The sequence below is a fragment of the Canis lupus genome, chromosome 1 (assembly GCF_011100685.1).
Source record: "Canis lupus familiaris isolate Mischka breed German Shepherd chromosome 1, alternate assembly UU_Cfam_GSD_1.0, whole genome shotgun sequence".
NCBI classification, from domain to species: domain Eukaryota; kingdom Metazoa; phylum Chordata; class Mammalia; order Carnivora; family Canidae; genus Canis; species Canis lupus.
In genome coordinates this window covers 51475036-51495324 of record NC_049222.1, presented here as the reverse complement: position 1 = coordinate 51495324, position 20289 = coordinate 51475036, and the positions used below count along the sequence as shown (strand labels likewise).

Sequence of the window (20289 nt, the reverse complement as noted above, 5' to 3'; positions counted from 1 at the left end):
GGGGCCTGTTGTGCTGATTCTCAGGTGTTAGCAGTTGGGGGAGCTGCTGTGCCCCTGCCTGGTGCAGGGCTCAATGGGGGTTGTTTACCCCGTGAGGCCGCAGGAGGAACAGCCCCAGTGGCGGGGCAGCTCTGGCAACCTGGATGCAGCTCCGGCAGGAACTCCGTCTGCAGGGCCTGGAGGCTCCGGGCGGGGCCGCTGATCTGCTCAGCTGGGGCAGGAGCGTCCTTGCTGTCCTGGGCCCTCCCGGCCTCTGCCTGTCCCGGGGGAGGCGGGATCCTGGGCTGTGTCCCGGCGCCCTGTGCTCCGGCGCCTGCGCTGTTGGATGCGCGCTCCCGGGCCGCGCAACCCCCTCCGCGGAGCCGCCGCCCGAGCCCCCCCGAGCTGCTCCTGGAACCGCGCAGCCCCCTCCGCACGGAGCCTCTTCCTCTGCCCGAGCCCCTCCGAGCTGCTCCCGGGGCCGCGCAGCCCCCTCTGCGGAGCCGTCACTTTGATTTTTACTCTAAGAATTATAGCATACACTCTTAGATTTTTACTCTGTTTATTGTTGATATTACATCACCTCCCAAAGTGTAGAAAGCTTACAACCTAATAGGTCCACATCCATTCTCCCATTCTTTATGCTGCAGTTGTCGTACTTGTTATATTTGCATGTGGTTTAAACTCCACATGAAACTTTACGTAGCTCTAGAGCATGAGGAATAGGAATTGGTCCTAAGAGGTAGATAACTCCATGGACTCACATCATTCTGGGGATGGGCTGGCATAGACGATTGTGAGACGGTTGAATTTTAAAAGAAGAATATAAAGTAAAAATCACATTGAGCGAACATTTCCTATGGAAATATATTGAATTGCACATGAGTTATGTTGCATGCAGCTTGGCTAATACAACCCAGGGAGAACACTCATACAAAAGAAGGGAATCTAAGTAGACCCCTGGGCACTCTAAAATCAGCAGGTCCGACACAGGAAGGGAACCCAGTAGATGAAGCTAAGAAAGCATGTCCTGTGTTGTAGGGGGATACCAGGATTAAAAAAATAGCAGATACCAGGAGAAAAAATGCATTGTAAGAACAAGAGTCCACTGAGTGTCTCTGAATGGTCAATTATGAGAAGAATAGGAATGGAACCATTGAATTAGAACTATGGAGGCTACTGCTTTACCAGCAGTAGGCTTCAAGAATGGGTTCACAAAAGAATGTAAAGTAAATCAGTGGAGAGCAGGACTATAAGAAATTCACAATAGGGGTTTCTGTGCAGAGAAGTGGCACCATGCCTGGAGGGGAATGTGAGGATAATGTCTGTTTATGATAGGAGATTCTAGACTTAGTGCAAGTTATCAAAGGTAAAGAAGAACTACCTCACCAAGGGATATTTAGAGATAAGTAGGGGTACTTCTTGGTCACCACAATTGCCAAAGGGTGCTCCTAGTACTTACCAGAATGCACCTGGAGCTAAACATCCTGCAGAGCTTAGGACATTCTATCTCAAAGAAGAATTGCTTTACCCCAAATGCATTGAGCCCACTTGAGACAATGGTTTATCTTGGACTCTGTTTTTATTTGATTCTCTCAGCAGAAATGTATGGGCCTCACATGATATTCCATGACAGTTAAAGCCAAGCCTTTGACAAAGCTGGACTACTCTTTGATTTGTCCACCTTAGATCACCCCTTCTAAGATCTCCAGGAAATCAATCCCTGTGACTCAGGGAGAACCAGGCACTGACTGGTTTCTGCTCATCCTTGAGCCAGTCACTGTGACAAGGAGGATGAGGTTGTGCTGGTTAATAAGAGTCCACTCTGGACTTGAGGGAGAGAGTGGCTCATTCTGCCTGAATTGCATGACTGCTCTCAGTGCAGGAGGTAGAATGGCTGCTTTCAAGGTGTTCAGGACCCTATAAGGACCATCATCTTTGGACATAAGATAGGAATGATGAATGGTAAGAAACTGTAGTTGTAACTCAAGCATTTTTACCCCAGTCAGGCCAGGCAAATAGAATAGCCTTGAGAGAAACACTTTTATTCTCAAGTACTTTCTTATCCTCTGGATCTTCTGAGCATGGTTAGGGATGGCATCAAAATGAGTGTGGCTATATCTCATCTTTTTCTTAGCAGTGCATTATGGTATTTATTATTGATTATTAACATTATTGATAATGTTAATTGGTATAATGTTTATTTTTGATGCTATTATAGGTATCACTAAAACAGTGCATTCCCAACTTTTAATTTATAATTAAATCTCAGGAAAGAAGACAAGCTAAATTCTTTATCATGGTTTCTCAGTTTCTGGGAGTTTTCTGCCCATCGCGAAGAAAAGCAGAAACCAGAAAAATAGGCTTTTAGTTAACATTCACCCATATCCCATTTAATCTATCTTAGGTACAATATAAAGAATGGATACACTTTAATTAGCACTACCTCCTCTAGGTGACTAAAATTAGGGAACTGATTTTAGAGTACAACCTTGCCCTGTGTACAAAAAATGTTGCAAATGACTCTTCTCAGAATTTCCTGATACATCCACAATCACAACAAATCTTTGTAATGGACCATTTAAGATTGCACACATTATCTCCATTCAGCAGATAAGGAAGCTAAGAAAAGGTGACCAGGTAATTTGTCCTAAGTCATAAAATTAATAAGTGGCACAACCGGGTTTCCAATTCCTCTTTTTCTGGCTTTAAAAATGTTCTACTTCCTGTGACTTTTCGAGAGATAGTAGAGGGAAAGGATTAGGAGGGAGATGAACATTCATTTGATCCTTTTTCGGGGAATTTTGTAGTTACAGGACCAGAACAAATGGGACATGACACATTTCTCACATGTGCCAGAAGACGTAGAGACCCACCACAAAATATACTATGGCCAGTAAGCACTAGTCATTTTCCACATAATGGCACTTGATTATTTATCAGGTCACTTTAAAATGTTTGTTCTTATCCATGACAATATTTTAGTTTGCCTAATACCTGCTATGCATTTGGTAAGTTTTTCTATTGTAAATCCATACTGTGTATCTGGACTGCTGCTCAAAAATATTTATTTATAAAGTATTGACATGATTATCCAAATTGAACTTAAGTTTAAAGACTTTAATTTTTCTATTATATAAATGGAAGAGGCCTTTAGATACTAATGATTTGAGTTATGGTACAGAATTACTTAGTATGTTTTTGCAGGTTTTTTCCTCTTTAGTTTTGCTTGTTTGTTTTTATAATTCTTGTTCTTAAGGTAGAATCCCCATAATTGGAACCCTCAGTGAAAAATCACCAACTCAGGGACACCTGGGTGGCTCAACGGTTGAGCATCTGCCTTTGGCTCAGGTCATGACCCCAGGGTCTTGGGATCAAGTCCCATATTGGGCTCTCTGTGAGGAGCCTGCCTCTCCCTCTGCCTGTGTCTCTGCCTCTCTCTGTGTGTCTCTCATGAATAAATAAATCTTTGAAAAAAAAATCAACTCAGGATATCCTAGAATTTTTATTCCTTTTTTTAGTTTTAGTAACTTTTATATGGTCCCCAGCTATATTCTTCTCTATGGCATTCTGCTTTTAAAACAAATCTGTTCACACTACTAGAAAATCATGTGTAGAACTGGGACCATACCTTTTGTCCCTTATTGCTCCTTACTCGTCTCCTATCTTAGCTGATGAATTGGTTGCCTTATGGTCTCTGATCTGAAGATGCTGTGAATAGACCTCAAGGGCTTCCAATACATGTTTATTTCTCCTCCTCTACTTCAGTGGTGTCATATGACATCTACTTAAAAGTTTATCAAAAGCACCTTTTCCTCTGTAATTTTTTTTCATCATTTTTTTTTTTTTTTTAATTTGGAGCACTTCTGTCACTTCCAGTCCATACACCTTTTCTGAATATTTTTCTCTGCTGGGTAAAATATGTCAGGTTTGTGCTCTTGCCATGTCATCTGTGGTACCTCCTCTCATTTTGGTGTCATTTTTATTTTATTGTGTCCTATGCCCATTGGTCATTATTCTTTGCTCTTAACTCTTTATCGGAGCTTTTATTACTAATCCCATTTTCTACTGGTAACCTATATAGGGAATATCTGAATGATGTTATACAGCTCTTTGCTGTTGTTGTTTGTCTTTTTTATCGTAAGGAAAAGGAATGTAGACTTTTCTTCTGAGAATATTTTAGGCAGCCTGTTATGGTAGAGATGGAATGGAGTTCAGAGTTTGATTGAACTGAATTTGAGTTGCGATTCCATTACAAAGCAGCCGATGTCCTTAGAAAAGTGATTACAATTCTCTAGGACTCAATTTACTATTCTATTAGGTAAGGATAATAATACTGACCTTACCAGGCCATTGGAAAGCTTAAAAATAGCATATGTAAGTAATATGCATCTTCTGACACATAGTAAGTATTCGATTATTATGGGCATTGTAATTATTAGTTTATTATAATTATTAGGTGGGCCATTTCATACTTGAACTGACAACTAATAAGTGATAATAATACATTTAAAGGAGATGCTGTAGAAAATAAGCTCTAATGGCTGGCCTTAAGGAGTTTGTAATCTTTTAAAGAAGAAGAAATATATACCAAAAACATGTAAGACATACACCAACATTCATTATTTTTGACAGTAATTATGTGACAGTTATAAACAGTATAAATATTACTTAAAACATCACAAAACACCCTCTGTGATTTATTTATTGTGGTGATTAGGGAATTGGGAGTTAAAGCATTAGGGGTAATACCCCATCTGCTCTGCTGGGAAGGGACCTGCAGCAACTGGCACAGAGGTCCTTCCCACCCTGGAGGGTGCCCTTGTAACCTCAGTGCTCTGCAGCCTCCATGAGAGAATGCTGCAAACGGTGGAAGAAGGTTGTGGTCAATCCTCTGAGGTAGGCTTGGTCTTGACCAGGCTGATAGCCAGAGGCCTCTTAGAGGAGAGACATTTGCAAAGGTTCATGTGGTGAACGGAGCTTTCAACAGGCAGAGGTGAAGAAGGATGTGCCAAGAGTTTTTTGGGAGCACTCAATGTAGCAGTGTACATGTGGGGGCTGACAGCTGCTGGGATATAGGTTTGTGTCAGATGAGGGGGCCTTGGATTTTTCTCCCCAGCAGACAGGGTGACACTTTAAAGGGTTCAAGTGCTATGCATGCTATGGTCAGAGCTCTGGATTGATAAGGCTTCCTCTGTAGAATGGTGCAGGACATTTTGAAGTAAAGAGAGTATGTCAAGACTCGGGGTGGGAGGCTAGTGCATGAATCTGGAAAAGATCGCCTGAGAGTAGTGACAGAAAATGCAGGCAGTAAAGGACATGCGTAGGCAACATCAACAAGTTAGAGTGACAATCGGCAGTACCGGGAAGGCATGCGGAGACTGTAGGTCCCAGCCTTGGTTGTGAGGCGGGAGTGGCTCTAGTAAGAAAGAGGGTGTCAGTAGGTTCAAAAGAAAGGGCAGCTAAGTATCACATAAGATCCCACGGAGCTTTTTGGCGAGGTCACCCAGTGTCTAGGGTTCGTAAACACAGCCTCAGGTGGGTCTTCACTCTCATCTGTAAGACAGCTTGAGTGGTTCCCATGGCTATATTGTGAGGGCAAACATGACACCTGCCACGCTGGTAAAGTGGTGCACCGTAGAGGGAGTGCGCATTCCTACCGGCCATCGGAGCCAAATCTCTTCCATAAACTCATGGGAGCCTCACAGTTCCAGTCTAGCAAGTGTTTTGTGTGGGCTCTTTGTTTCCCAGGACTGGCATCAAAGGGAGCAAGCGATTGCATGGGAAGGTCACTGACTGATGTATGAAAGGGAAATCCCATGGGGAACCTGTTTTTCTTCAAATGTTGCTCCATTGCATGAAGTATATTATAAGTAAAAGGAAATGTACCCTGTTCATTGAAGGGCAGGTGAGAGGTAACTTGGTACAGAAATGTTGCTGTTGCCACGTCTGATCTTTGAGTAATGCTCACTTCCCCCCCTCTCTCCTAATCTCTTGGTCAGTGTTCGTCAGGTTCAACTCCAGCCATGGTTTCCCAGTGGAGGTCGATTCTGAAACCAGCATCTTCCAGCTCAAGGAGGTGGTTGCTAAGCGACAGGGGGCCCCGGTTGACCAGTTGCGTGTGATTTTCGCTGGGAAGGAGCTTAGGAATGACTTGACAGTGCAGGTGAGTGTCCCTCGGTGGATGGTTCCTGGGATGCAGCCAGCACCAGTGCTTATGCCTCTTCCTCTGCCAAGCTGACATTCATGCCTGAGATCTAATAGAATAAATAGTGCCTGGGGATTCCTTGAACTTTACTCCACACCGCTTCATTAATTCTGACCTTCTTAATTATGCATTAAAACAGCAAGCAGGAAGGATTGGAAGAACAACTGTGGGTTAGAGAGGGAGAGAGAGAGAACACACGGGCTGGGCTTGGTGAATAAATGTTTACTGACTACAGGAGCAGCAAGGCGCAATTTCTGTGTCTGTTCAATTTCTACCTTACTTATTCCATTTGAATCTTAATGAAGAAGGATTCGAATAAATTGTTCCAAATCAGACTGCTCAGTCACTGCACTGCGAGGAATCTGTAACCCAATTGTGACCCCTGGAGGATAATCGGAAGGCTGCGGCTGCAGCTCGCTCCAGGAGGTCCGGGGCTCAGGGCCCTTTTAGGACAGGCATTGAGAGATTCCCCACCCCATCAAAACCCCATCAAAATCACAGCTTCCATGCTAGCGGCCAACGGAGACAGGAACAGAGCAAAAGTCCCTCTTTGTGCGTATTTTCTCTGAGCTGCCCTAAAACCATCCCTAGAATAGACTACTGAAATGTCAGAAAGCAAGCAGTGCCTGTCCTCTCCTGACACCATTCTTGCTGCTTCTGGTACCTATGAAGCCTACTGTCCTCTCACCTGGGTGTTTAATTCCCAAGGGTGATTTCTGTAGCAAGAGGGGGAGAGCAGGTGAACTGATGAGCAGCGCCCTCCCCTAGACGTGGAGCACTGTTATCTGATGGGGATACCAGCAGATACCGTTTCACTGGATTGAAGTCATGCTTTGCAAAAGCATGAAAGAGCAGATGGCTTCTGTGGATGGTCAGGGGATGCTGAAGGACCCATCAGACACAGCTTTCCCCTTTCTCAACCAGCACAGATTAATTGCACCTATGTTTCTTGGGGGCCCACTGCTGTGCGCAGGAGGGCTGCTGGGTCTGGCTACCTGGTGCCTCTCCTGTATAGACATCCCATCATTGTGTCTTCTCCTGATGATGCTTACAGCTTCTTGGTGAAATGCTTTCAGAATGTGCGCCTACAAAAAGAAGCCATAGAAATGCAAATCGAGCTCTGGCCCCAGTGGTCTTTGCTGATGGCTGGAGGCACATGTTACTGTGCACAAACTGCTGTGCTTTGCTTTTAGGCAGTTTGTTTTTTTAAGGGAAGTGCCTCTGCTAAAAAAAGCGTTTCGCTTTTTATTTTTTTATTCCAGTCAACTAAAAAGCTTTTTACTGTACCTGCCAACCTCTAAATCCAAGAATGTTCCCTTCACAAATAAATGATTTTAAAACGGCTCCTTGAACCAAAATATTTTATATTACCAGGAGTTTTGAAGTTTCAGGTTCTAAAACTCTTCACCTCTACCATTAAGCTGATAGGTTAGACTAATTGCTACAGATGATTCATTTTACCAACATATACATGAAGCAGAGAGCAAGGTTCTTATCTCTCAGAGTGGAAGAATGAATCTCTCTCAGGACAAAGGAGAGTGAATAAAGCAGTAAGAGTGAGAGGGGTCCCGACAGGGTGGCCACTGAGGGCTTTTAGGGTTGGTCTTTTATTGAAAGTAGCCAGGAAACTTAAATCTTTTTAACACCTCTATTGATAACACCATCAAGTAAGGACTAGTGATAACACCTTTAGGATCTGGTAATTCTTTGTTGGTCACAAGTAGCTGTTATAACAAGACCCTACCTCTGACACCTAGGGTAGAGTGGTCTGGTTTGTTCCCTCATCTCTGGTTTTCTCATACCTCCTCATTTGGGGGATTTTTGTGAGCCGGATAACATAGCCCCCCATCTCTCATACCTAGCCCTGCCTAACCCTTACTCATATGTATAAGATATATATTGATTCAGATTCTTTTCATTTTGACAAATCCTTCCAATGTTCTGGGCTTCCTGGGGGCTCATAAAGAAAGGCAAACTCATTTCCTGCTTTTGTGGTGACTAGTTAGGGGCCCTAAAAGCAACAGAAGTATTAGGTTAAACCATATGGCATAAAACTATTAGCAGTTTCATGTGGTTCAACATAAAAATGCCAAACAGGAGAACCATAATATAGAAGCTGAAACTAAGTATTACAAGATTTTAACGGTAGAGAAAACACATCTTTCTGAGTGTAAGTCACCAAGACTTCATGGATGAATTGAAACTTGAGTAAGATCCCAGGGTTAGAGAATGAGCATGGAGTGTACTTGCAGAACAGTATGAGTCCCTGTTCTTCTAGAAGCTAGAAGAGATGTTGAAGACTGGGCAGGAAGGGAGTTTAGGGCTGTATTTTTACAGAGGTTTCATGCATTAAGAGCTAGAGCAAAAAGGGTGCCATGCAGAGAAATGGGAGTCTGGAGATCCAGTCTGGTTGTAGGAAGAATGAGGAACCTTAACCTGCATGAAAAGTGGATGCCAAAGGAAATATATGTGGAGTTGTCTAGCAGGCGTTTGAGAACCTAGCTGTGTTGCTTAGGAGCTCACTTTATATTTGAGGACTAGCTACATAGAGGTAAATATTACAGCCATTGGATTAGTTGTGATTGCCAAAGGGACAGAGGACAGAAGCTTGAGTAGGTAGGTCTCTTAGCGAGGGGAGAAGCCAGTAAAGGAGGCATTATCCATCCAACTGATGATTTTGAGGATATTTTAGAAAAGTAAATTACTGGTAAAGAAGTACATGTGCTGTGAAAAGATGGAGTTGATAAGAAGGAAAGAACCTTTGGACTTGATGGCTATAGTGGTGACTCTAGTCCAGGGTTGTGGTTGGTCAAAGCCAGGCTATTGGGTTCATCATGAGCTGGGACTATCATGAGGGGGCTCAGCTTGTCAGTGAGAGGAAGGAGAGGAGGAGGGGAGTTCCTGGAGGAGCCAAGGGTCCTGCATTTTGTTCCACATGGGCTAACCCTTGACGATGTGGATGGCTGACTTTTATATGGCTGTAAGCAGTGAAATATGATTTTGTATTCTGATTATTTTTCACTTAATGTTGTATCATAAGCTTTTCCATGTTATGTAATCTTCATTTCTAAGTGCATGGATTATACTCTATGGGGTGTTTATATCATAACTCTTAAGTCTTTAGGGACTACTTGTTTTTAATACTACAAATTAAGGCAAAACAACTTTTTTAAATGTATCTTATGTACTTAAGAGAATGCGGCCTCTCTGTATTTCAGTTTGCTCATCATCTATAAAGTGGGAATAATACTAGTACCTATCTCACTGGAATTTTGTGAAGACTAAATTAGTTAATTTATGTAAAGCACTAAGAACAGAGTACAATATATAGTAAACATTATATAAATGTTAGCAATTATTAGCATCCTCATCATCATGATTGTCATCACTATTATTAGGGACTACTTCAAAATCTAAGAGATCACCTTAAGTAATACAAGACTACTTTCCATAATGAATTATGACGAATGTATCTGCAATAAAGAGCTAAGAAATGACAATGGGTTACATATTTGACAGAGATTCACAACCCTGAGATCATGACTTGAGCCAAAGTCAAGAGTTGAATGTTTAACCAATTGAGCCACCCAGGTACCCCTTATTATGAACATTTTTAAAATCAAAAGAAAGTGTTTTATCTTTTTAACTGGTAAAGGACATTTCTTAGATGATAACCTGTTATCAAAATTTTAAACAATCTCATGGAATTCTCAGTTCCTAGAATATATGTCTACAGATGTGTTTGAAAATCTATTAAAGTGTAATCATTTTCTTTATACATTAATATATTCTTTCTTGTTATTAGCAAGATTTTAAGAACTTTAAGTAATTAAAGAAAAATGGATAAAATATGAATGTCAAAAAATAGATGACCTGGCATAGGCTTTGTTTCTGTGAAAATGGAATAGACAAACTTTTACCTATTCCTCCTCCTAAGTACAACTAAAACTCTGGATGTTACATACAACATATACAGACATATGAGGATTCTAAAAGGTGACAAGAAAAATGCAGACTCTTTAGGGACCTCAGGACCGAAGAAACAATACAGGTATGGGTTTTAGGTTTTCCTTTTACCAGATACATCCTAGACTTGGAGATGATGAAATTGGTAACCTAGAAATGCCAGCATGTATAAACAACAATAACAAGAAAAAGGTACTCTAAAAAGCCTGCTTTCTATCCAAAATACCAGGAACAGAGTAACCTAGCAATATAGAAAACTTTTAGACAATAACCATACTTTTGCAGCTAAACAGCACAGAAGAACTGTGGCCCCTCCTTAATCCCCACCAATAGTAATGAAAGCTAGAGTCTAGATTACCTTCCTTGTGAGGCTATAATGAGTGCCTTACACACTTGCTCCCTTGACAATAATAAACTACACCTCTCTCTACCTGCTGGCATAATAACACAAGAGCCCTAGAGGTGAGTTGGTATTTTCACTGTTGCTAAGTGTCTACAGGGCCACTGGTACCACAGCGCCAATGGAGATCATGTTCAGTGCCAGAACATCACTCCCACCCAGCAATAATGAGGAGTCTTCATTTCAACGGAAATTGAGTGGAGGTCTGGACTACTATTTCCATTGACAATGATGAGGTAGTGACTCCCCTTTCCTGCAGAAATAGGGTCAGAAAAAGCCAGCTAAAGCAGAAGGTTTAAATAAGATTCAGGTTTCAAAGGAAAACCAGCAAGAATCAGGAAGATCTCAAATTGTATGAAAAGAATGCTAATATTGAGATGACAGAGATGTTAGATTTATCTGACATTTTAAGCAGCCATGATAAAATACCTCAATAATAAAAAAAAAAAAAAAAAAAAAAAAAAAAAAACCTCAATAAATAAGTACCAACATGCTTGGAATAAATGAAAGAATAATTCTGAGAAAATAAAAAGATATAAATAAGAATAAATGGAAATTATAGAATTGAAAAATACAATAATAAAATGCTCATTGGATGGGCTCAACAGAAGAATGAAAGGGATAGAGGAAAAAGTCAGTGAACTGGAAAATGGAACAGTAGAAGTTGTACAATTTGAACAGAGAAAACAGACGAAGGAAGGAGGAAAGGAAAGGAATAAAGAAAGAAGGAAAGAAAAGAAAGAAAGAGAAAGAGGAAGGAAAGAGAAAGAGGAAGATAGAAAAGAGCAAGTCACAGAAATATGTGAGTCTATAAAAGATCATTTCACAATTGTATCATCAGAGTCCTGGAAGGAGAGGATAAAAGAAGGGGAGGCTAAAAGTGCTCAAGGGAGTAATGGTTGAAAACTTCCCCAATTCCACAAGTAACATAAAACTCCAAATTCAGGAAAGCTAGAGAATCCAGAAATTTGACATAGTCAAAGCAGTATACACATCATAAGTAAACTTCTAAAAACTAAAGACAAGGAAAAAATTCCTGGAAGTAGCTAGGTAAAATGTATAGACAAACCCCAGAGATGTTGCGGGTTCTCCCCCAGACTGCCACAATAAAGGAGGTATACCTATAAAGACAAATGAATATTTTGCTTTCCTACTGCATATAAAATTATGTTTTTACTATACTGTAGTCTATTAAGTGTGTAATAGGATTATATCTTAAAAAAAAATATACATATCTCAATTAAAAATACTTTATTGCTAAAAATGCAAACCATTATCTGAGCTTTCAGCAGGTCATAATCTTTTTGCTGGTGGAGGGTCTTTAAGATTTTATTTATGAGAGACATAGAGAGAAAGGCAGAGACATAGGCAGAGGGAGAAGCAGGCACAGAAGAACTGTGCAGGGAGCTTGATATGGGACTTGATCCCGGAACTCAGGATCATGCTGTGAGCTGAAGGCAGATGCTCAACTGCTGAGCTACCCAGGTGTCCCATAGTGTCAGTTCTTTGTTGTCATTTTAACATTCTCCATGCGTCTTCACCAGGTAGATTCCATCCCAAGAAACCACTTTCTTCACTCATCCATAAGAAGCAACTCCTCATCTGTAAATATTTATTTACAGATTGCAACCATCCAGTCCCATCTACAGGTTCCGTGTCTAATTCCAGTTCTCTTGCTGTTTCTGCCTCATCTGCATCTACTTCCTCCATTGAAGTTTCGAGCCTTCAAATTGTAAAAATATTGCAGTATCAGCGAAGTGCAGTAAAGCAAAACACAATAAAATGAGGTATGTCTGCACATCCTATGCAAAATGGAAAAGCAATTTGAATGGCAGTGGATTTCTCATCAGAAACCATGAAGGCTGGAAGAAAGTGGAACATTTTTTCAAGAACTAAACAAAAGAAGTGTCAGTCTGGAGACCTATACCCAGAGAGAAGATCTTTCAGAATTGAAGGAGAAATTATTATATTTTCAGATGGGGGGGGGGGGAACTAAGATAAGTTGTCATCAAACTTCCCTGAAAGAATGAATCAAGGAATTTCTTTATGACAAAAGGAAATAAAAAAGGAGGAACTTTGGAACGTTAGGAAGGAAGAAAGAACACAGTAAACGTGAAAGTACGTGTGAAAACACAGACTTTCCTTCTCCTCTTGAGTTTTCTAAATAATGCTTGAGGGTTGTAAAGACTTGCAACTATGTCTGATGTGGTTCTAAATATAGGTAGAGGAAATATTCAAGACAAATACATTATAAGTGGAGGTAAAGTGACTTAAAGGGAGTAAGGTTTCTATATTTCACTTGAAGCTATAAAATGTAACTTGTGTGGTAAGTTACCATTGCATAAAGTAATAGCTAGAGCCACCACTAAAATAGCTAAGACCAAACTGTAAAATGGTGATGACATTGAATGCTGCTGAGGATATGGAAAAATTCCTGGTGGAAACAGAAAATGGTACAGTTGTCCTGGAGAAGAGCATGACAGTTTCTTAAAAAAGCTAAACATACATTTACCATGCAACACAGTGGTCACACTTGGTTATTTTTTAAAGAAAAATGAAGACCTGTGGCCACACAAAGCCCAGGACATAAATGTTTATAGAAGCTTCATTCACATTAATGAAAAACTGGAAATAACCCTCATGTCCTTTAGTGGTAAGTGATTAAACAAACTGTGGTACATCTGTATCATACTCAACAACAAAAAAGAACCAACTTGATACACACAAGGGAAGTTTTGCATGAAATCTCAAGGGAATTATGCAGAATGAAAGAAAGCCAATCCCAAAAGGTCACATGATAAACGATTCCATTTATATGACATTCCTGAGATGACAAAATTATAGAGATGGAAGACAGAGGAGTGGTTACCAGGGGTTGGGGAGGTGGGAGCAGGAAGGAAGAGTGTTTGGCAGTGAAAGGACAACAGGAGGGCAAGAGAAACCCTTGTGATGATGGACATTCTTTACTGTACCAGTGTTGATAGTACAATTGTGTTGTAGTATGGTTTTGTAAGATGTTACTATTGGGAAACTCGGAAGAGGACACCTAGAAACACCTAGAAATTTCTTACAACTACATTGAACCTATAAGTACCTTAAGATGAAGGTTAATTAAAACAACAAGTTCTTCCATCTTCCACAGAGGAATAGAAACTATCTCTTCCTATAGAAAATACATAAGCTTGCATCTATTTTAATGGAATAGTATTTCTTAGTAAGTGATTTTTCAACGTGAGAAACTAGAAAACAATTTAACTGATTCTTAGAGACATTTAAAGACTAATTCACACCAAAAGTGGAGGGCCAATAAACGTAACACTTATAGAAGTATTAAGGCATCTTTTTTGAATTCTTGAACAGAATCGTTAGCACCTTGTAGATCTGAATGGCCACAATTAGTATTTATTTTTAAAACCTTTACCAAGTATTAAAAGAAACAAAAATAAAGTTTTTAACATGTTTTTTTTAAAGATTTATTTATTTATGATAGACATAGAGAGAGAGCGAGAGAGAGAGAGAGGGAGAGAGAGAGAGAGAGACAGAGAGACAGAGACACAGGAGGAGGGAGAAGCAAGCTCCATGCCGGTAGCCTGACGTGGGACTCGATCCCGGGACTCCAGGATCACGCCCTGGGCCAAAGGCAGGCGCTAAACCGCGGAGCCACCCAGGGATCCCCAAAAATAAAGTTTTTAACAATTGTGTATTCTAGCTATATGTATTTTCCAAATTGATTCAAGAGTCATGCATAATTGTTTTAGGAAATAAATGAGCATCTTATGTAACCGTTGTGGTTATGACGGTTAGAGAAAACATTCACTTAGAAAAATTGCTCCTCAAAAAAAAAAAAAAAAAGGAAAAATTGCTCCTCTTTTATTGGTACTATACATTTATGTAATAGAAAGAATTTAGGGATGAAATAGTTTCATTTATAAATTGAATATATTTAATTTTTTACAACTTTCTCTCTTCAATGCAAGACAGAGGCTAGATTAAATTAGAACACATAAAGCAGTTCTATCATGATTTTTTGTTTGTATATAAAAGAAGAATTCTGCAAATGACAGAAACGGCCAATATATTTTACTTAAAATTCATTTTTTCCCTCTGAGAGTAAGACAGAAGGAAGCCAGGTTACATACCATTATACTCAGAAACCAGTGGTTTCTTTGTATTTAAAAGTACAGCTGTGTAAATGAGACCTGCAAACACTTCAGGAATAATGCAAACATTTTTTCGAAGTGTTGACTTGCTAATAAAATGTAGTGCTGTCTGCATTCATTTAGGTCAACGTAGATACCCTCTCCTCTTGAGTTCCTTCAAAGTATTGGTGCATTATTATGGTGGCTTGTAAGTACTGCCAAAGGATGATAATCTGGTCAGGGCAAGAGCCCGCTTCCAGAAGTCCCTGATTCAATATGCTTGTGTCTGTTGTTTATATGTATCATTCAGAAAGAAAAAAATCTCTGAATTACTTATTTTTTGCATAATTCAATACCCTCAGAAGTGTTATTTTTTTGTTGAAAGGAAGTCTTGACATTTGTGTGCCCCTATGGACTTATAAAATGTCTTTGAGGATTGCCATGAATAAACGCAGACTTGACGAAAAAAAAAATTGAGATTCTTTTAGCTTATAAGAGGCTGAAGATATAGTCTGTGGGTTTATTTAATAGGCTCGTGCCTCTCAAAGATGTTTCCATTGTCCTTATCGTGCTCATTTTCCAAGGTAGATGGTGTGTGAGGGAATAAAACTCTGGGGCAAACCAATCCCCTAAATCTTAACATTGGATGCATTTTATTAGAGTATATAAGGGGAAAAAGCCTGTCTCAGAGGAAACTTGACAAGTGGAAGAATGAGTACACAATGTGAAATTTTATTACTCTTCACTGAAGTCCTCATTTCAAATAGTCTATTCTCTTGTCTCTGTTATTGGACTCAGATTCCGTTGTGCAGTTGACCCAATTGTGTTTTAAGATTTTGTTTGATACAGTCATTATCCTTTAGAGAAGGAAGAACCTTTGGAAGACACAAGAATTTGTGTCTATACCATTCACCTCAAAACCTCTTCTTAAAAAAGATTTATTTATTTATTTTAGAAAGAATGGGGGAAGAGACAGAGGGAGAGAGAATCTCACACAGATACACCCCCATGCCCCCCTCCCCCTGCTGAGCACAGAGTCCAACATAGGGCTCCATCCCAGGACCCTGTGATCATGACCTGAGCTGAAATCAAGGATAAGACACTCAACCCACTAAACCACTCAGGCACCCCCTCACCTTAAAGCTTCTTTTTTTTTTTTTTTTAAGATTTTATTTATTTATTCATGAGAGACAAGAGCGGGCGGGGGGCAGAGACACAGGCAGAGGGAGAAGCAGGCTCCATGCAGGGAGCCTGATGTGGGATTTGATTCTGGGACTTCAGGATTACACCCTGGGCCAAAGGCAGGCTTCAAACCGCTGAGCCACCAGGGATCCCTCACCTTAAAACTGTAAACCAAAAATTTGCTCACCTAGATTTTACCTTTTCCTTCTTTCCTCTTACCAAGTAATTGTAACAAGCATGGGATTATTGTCAGAGAACAATGAAAAATTTTATATGAAAAAGCTCTGTCAAGCTTACATACCAGACTCACTTGTGACAGATAAACATCAGACTATGCATTCCTCATTTTCTTTTTGTGGGTGGACTTGAGCCACAGTTTTAACTAATTTATAAATTAACATTGGTAAATATTTGCTGTGCTCCCTTTTATTTTCTTTAGGTATGAATTAAATGGGATATAAAGTTAAAGGTGTAATGAAATAATTTATTTTAGTTATACCTTCAGCGATACTCATAAAACTAAGGAAGCAGCATTGAATGGGACCAGGAGAGTTTTACTATCCTGTCTTAATATGCTATATTAGCTTTTTCCCTCCAATTATTAGATTTAATATTGACAAGATCACAATTCTCGTAAGCCACTTGACAGTAGAAGTGGAATTAAATGAAATTACGGTGGGATCAGTGGGTGTTGCCACACTAGACTTTCTGAGCCCCTGAAGGATGTGCTAAGACAGTATTCTTTGGCCATGAGCTAAAACAGAGAACCCACAGACTCCTCTGAATAGGAGCAAAACCTCAAGTATCCCTGATTTTGTGGTGCAGACTCATGATTATAAACTTAGTATCAGTAGTGCTATTGTCTCAATGATTTGTGGATTTTTAAAATATAGCCTTTTGTGTATATGTATCTTTACACAGGCAAGCACACATTCATTTGGGGAATGCAGTTCTTGAGAAGAAAACAGTAAATTTTGTGGGTACATTAGTGTAAACATATTTGAGAGTTTTATTCTGTCATTTGGTTTTATTTTACCCTCAATTGTTTCATCCCCTGTTGTTGGAGCTGGTCAGTTTGCATTCAGAAGTGCCAGTCCTATGGCATTTAATATATAGCCTAATTAGTGGCACAGAGCTGTGCTTTTTAAATTGATAAAACATTCTGACACTAGAGAAGTGAGGAATGCAAGAACCAGCTGATGTATATGTTTTGGAGTACATCACAAACTTTAGTTCAAATGTGTGCTCTTCTGAAAGCTCCACACAGGTTTTGCCAGGGATATTTTCTGTTCATTTTTACATCCTTAAGTATTTCAAAGGGAAATGGATCTGTGTGTTTGCATTCAATTTATGCATAATTCATCAAAACATTATTCTGGAAGGAGAGAAAATAAAAACAAAAACTTACAAAGACATTTCTATTCTTTTTTGAAACTTGGACACAAAGAACTTCAGAACCTGCAAAACACCTCCTTCCTCAGTCCACCTGTTTGGCCTCTCAGTTAATTCTTCTCCTTTTGAGCAAAAATGGGTTGCATGCTGTTCTATAGAAGTCTAAATGACTGATATATATATATGTTACAGAGGAGTGTTATGGTATTATCTCTCGCACTTGCTTATTGCCATATATAACAGAGAAGTTAAAACATCAACAATATCATATGCTGGGTGAAGTCATTTAGTTAGAATTCTACTTGACTTTCTAGTCGAGAACACAGTTCTAATGAAGTGGATGTGAATCACTCTAAAGTCAGACTTTCTGGGATGGGCAACTCTTTAAATGTTTCCATCTCTATTTTTCTTATCTATAAAATGGAAATAGAAACCGTGCCTGCATTTTTTTAGGGTTGTTTTGAGTTTTAAAGGACTGATGCAAAATTTTAATTGTTATTAATTTCACTTGAGGAATAATTCACAAAAGAAAAGCTTTTTTTTTTTTTCCCCCAATGTGCAATTGATTCATCCTGAAATTTATTTTGTTTTAAATCTCTCCAAAAGAGAACAAGTTTACCCCATGCCAGATTTCCTGTTTTGTATTCAGGATAACCTCAGTATGTCTTACTCATGGGAGCTCCTTTGATTTAAGTCTTATGATAAATTTTTATCTTATAGCATGTCCTAATCTAATGGAGTTTACCTTTCTCTTGCTGAACATATCTGGACACACCATTTACTCTGGGAGCAATTTTACAAGAGTACTTATTATTCACAATCCGTTTATTCGAGATTGCTCCTAAGAGTTTGTGAGTCACTCAAATTTAAAATAGAGGACAAGAGGGTTAGGAGGCACTCTAAAGAGAAAACACATTATATAGGCTACTTCAGTGACTCATTGGTCACCTCTGTAATTTAAAAACAGAATAGAAATGCTAAATTTACATAATCTATTATTTTGTAGTCCATTTAAAGGTAGTGGTATGGTTCTTGCCAATTAAATCAGTATCTTTTTGAGTTCGTATCTTTTTTGAGTACTTTAAAAAGGAAAAGGTTGATTTCTTACATGTCAGTCTTCATCTATTGCTTATATTATGTTGTATATGATGATTCATTTTCTCTCAGTCCTATATCCTTACCAGGGCCTTAAAAATATGTATATTAAATTGTATATCAATTATTCAATCTTCTTCACTGCTAGTAAGCAGTTTTTTTAATAATCTGTTCCACTGACTGTAAAAGAGTATATGAGCTATTAAAAGACCAAGTTAATTATGATAAAGTGGGCAATTCTTCTTATGATTGATTTCAATTTATTAAAAATGTGTCATTGAAAGTTTCAAAATGTATATAGAAAACAAATATCAAAGGATATTATTGTTTGAAAAGAGCAATAAATTTACACATTAGTTGTAAGGCTTGGTTTGACTGGAAAACACACTTCTAGATTTTGTGTTACGAGTTTGTTGATAGTCTTTTAGGGTTTGCTATTTGACTTGGTATTTTCAACTTTTGCCTCAGGTGGAAGAATGTTGCAATGGACTATCTCCTATTCAAAAGTATTAGATAGGCTATTTTTAGTTTTGGGGTTTTTTTTTTTTAATTCATTATTTTTGGCACAAGAGACTGCTGGGAGGAATGCTAAGTATCACACTATTTCTTCGAATATTTGAGTTTTATCTATAAATAGTATTTTTATAAATACTAGAAAATTTTTTAAAAAAGCACAAAAGACTGACAACTGTTCCTACATCCCAGTCTGCTCTCTCGTTAAATTTATTTGTATACTCATGATTTATATTCTGCTTACAATTTTCACATCTCGCCCTCTCCAGCGTTCTTAATTACCACCCGCCCTGTACGAAGCAACCTCCTGGGTTTTTTCAGCAACACTAATAGGTTAAATGGAGTGGTCTGCTGGTAAACTGATTCTCCAGAATAAAAAGGTCTGGTGGTAGCTCTGGCGTTTCTGTGGTGTAAATCCTCCCATTCTAATCTTTCTCACAGAATGTACATGATAACACTGAATACAGAATTGGGAAAGATGCTCAGAATGTGTTCTTAGGTGTAAGTGTGGGTGGTTCAGCACAACACTGGAACCCCTTGTCTTGTCTCTGTGCTCCTACCTTTGGGCTTCTTGTGCCCTTTTTAATCATAAGAAGCCTCTGTTTACAAAACCTTTTCATGTGTTTGAGGATAGTTTTTATACCCAGAAATTCTTTCTCCTTGTGTCTTCATTTCTATTTTATTTTACCCACATCTTTAGACAAACTCCATTTGGTGATTTTTGAACAGCAGAGAGGGCACTAGACTCTGGAACTGGCCTGATCTGTGCTAGATCCAGCAACTGAATGTTCCTTAGTAAGGCATGCTATTCATGTGGCCCAGAACTTTATCTTAGGATCAGTGATGTGGCTCATACAGTCATACACATTCAGTATTAAACCACTAGCTCTTTTTCACTAGTCTGAATTTGAGCCAGTTTTCTTATTCTGTAATTGTACAACTAATTAAAAAATATTCATTTAACATTCTTTAATTGAGAACCCATGTAGGCACAAATAAGACATGGACCCTGCTCCCAATGACCTTTCAGTCTGGTGACAGATATGTGAGCAGGTCACAGTGCATGGGTTACAGAGGCAGACCATGTGGGTTTGAATGCAAACTCTGTCGTTTATTAATTTTGCCAACTTTAGAGTTCTAGTTAACCTCTCTATGGCTCAATTTCTTCCTTTAAAATGAGAAAAAGACCTTGCCTATCTTGGAGGGTCATTACAAATATTACATGCATTTGTACCTGGGCAGGACTCACAGGAGTGCTGGAGCAAGCACTCTCTCCTGTCATCGTCATTATCATTGCTGCCATTAAAGTGCCCCTTGATGGAGAACAGTCTACTCTGCCCAGAACTGGCAGGGAAGGCAGTTCAGCTGGGGAGGATCAGAAGCTGAGACCTAATAAATACCTCTACAAGTGTCCT

At 39.3% G+C, this 20289-nt stretch overlaps 1 protein-coding gene across 1 annotated transcript in view; it reads left to right on the top strand.

The window, feature by feature from the left end:
* The window catches only part of PRKN (parkin RBR E3 ubiquitin protein ligase), a 1310777-nt gene that overhangs the window by 256250 nt on the left and 1034238 nt on the right, over positions 1-20289 (top strand). The window contains exon 2 of the mRNA XM_038526511.1: positions 5982-6145. Coding sequence (XP_038382439.1) covers positions 5982-6145 — 164 coding nt within the window. The remainder of the gene's footprint in view (positions 1-5981; positions 6146-20289) is intronic.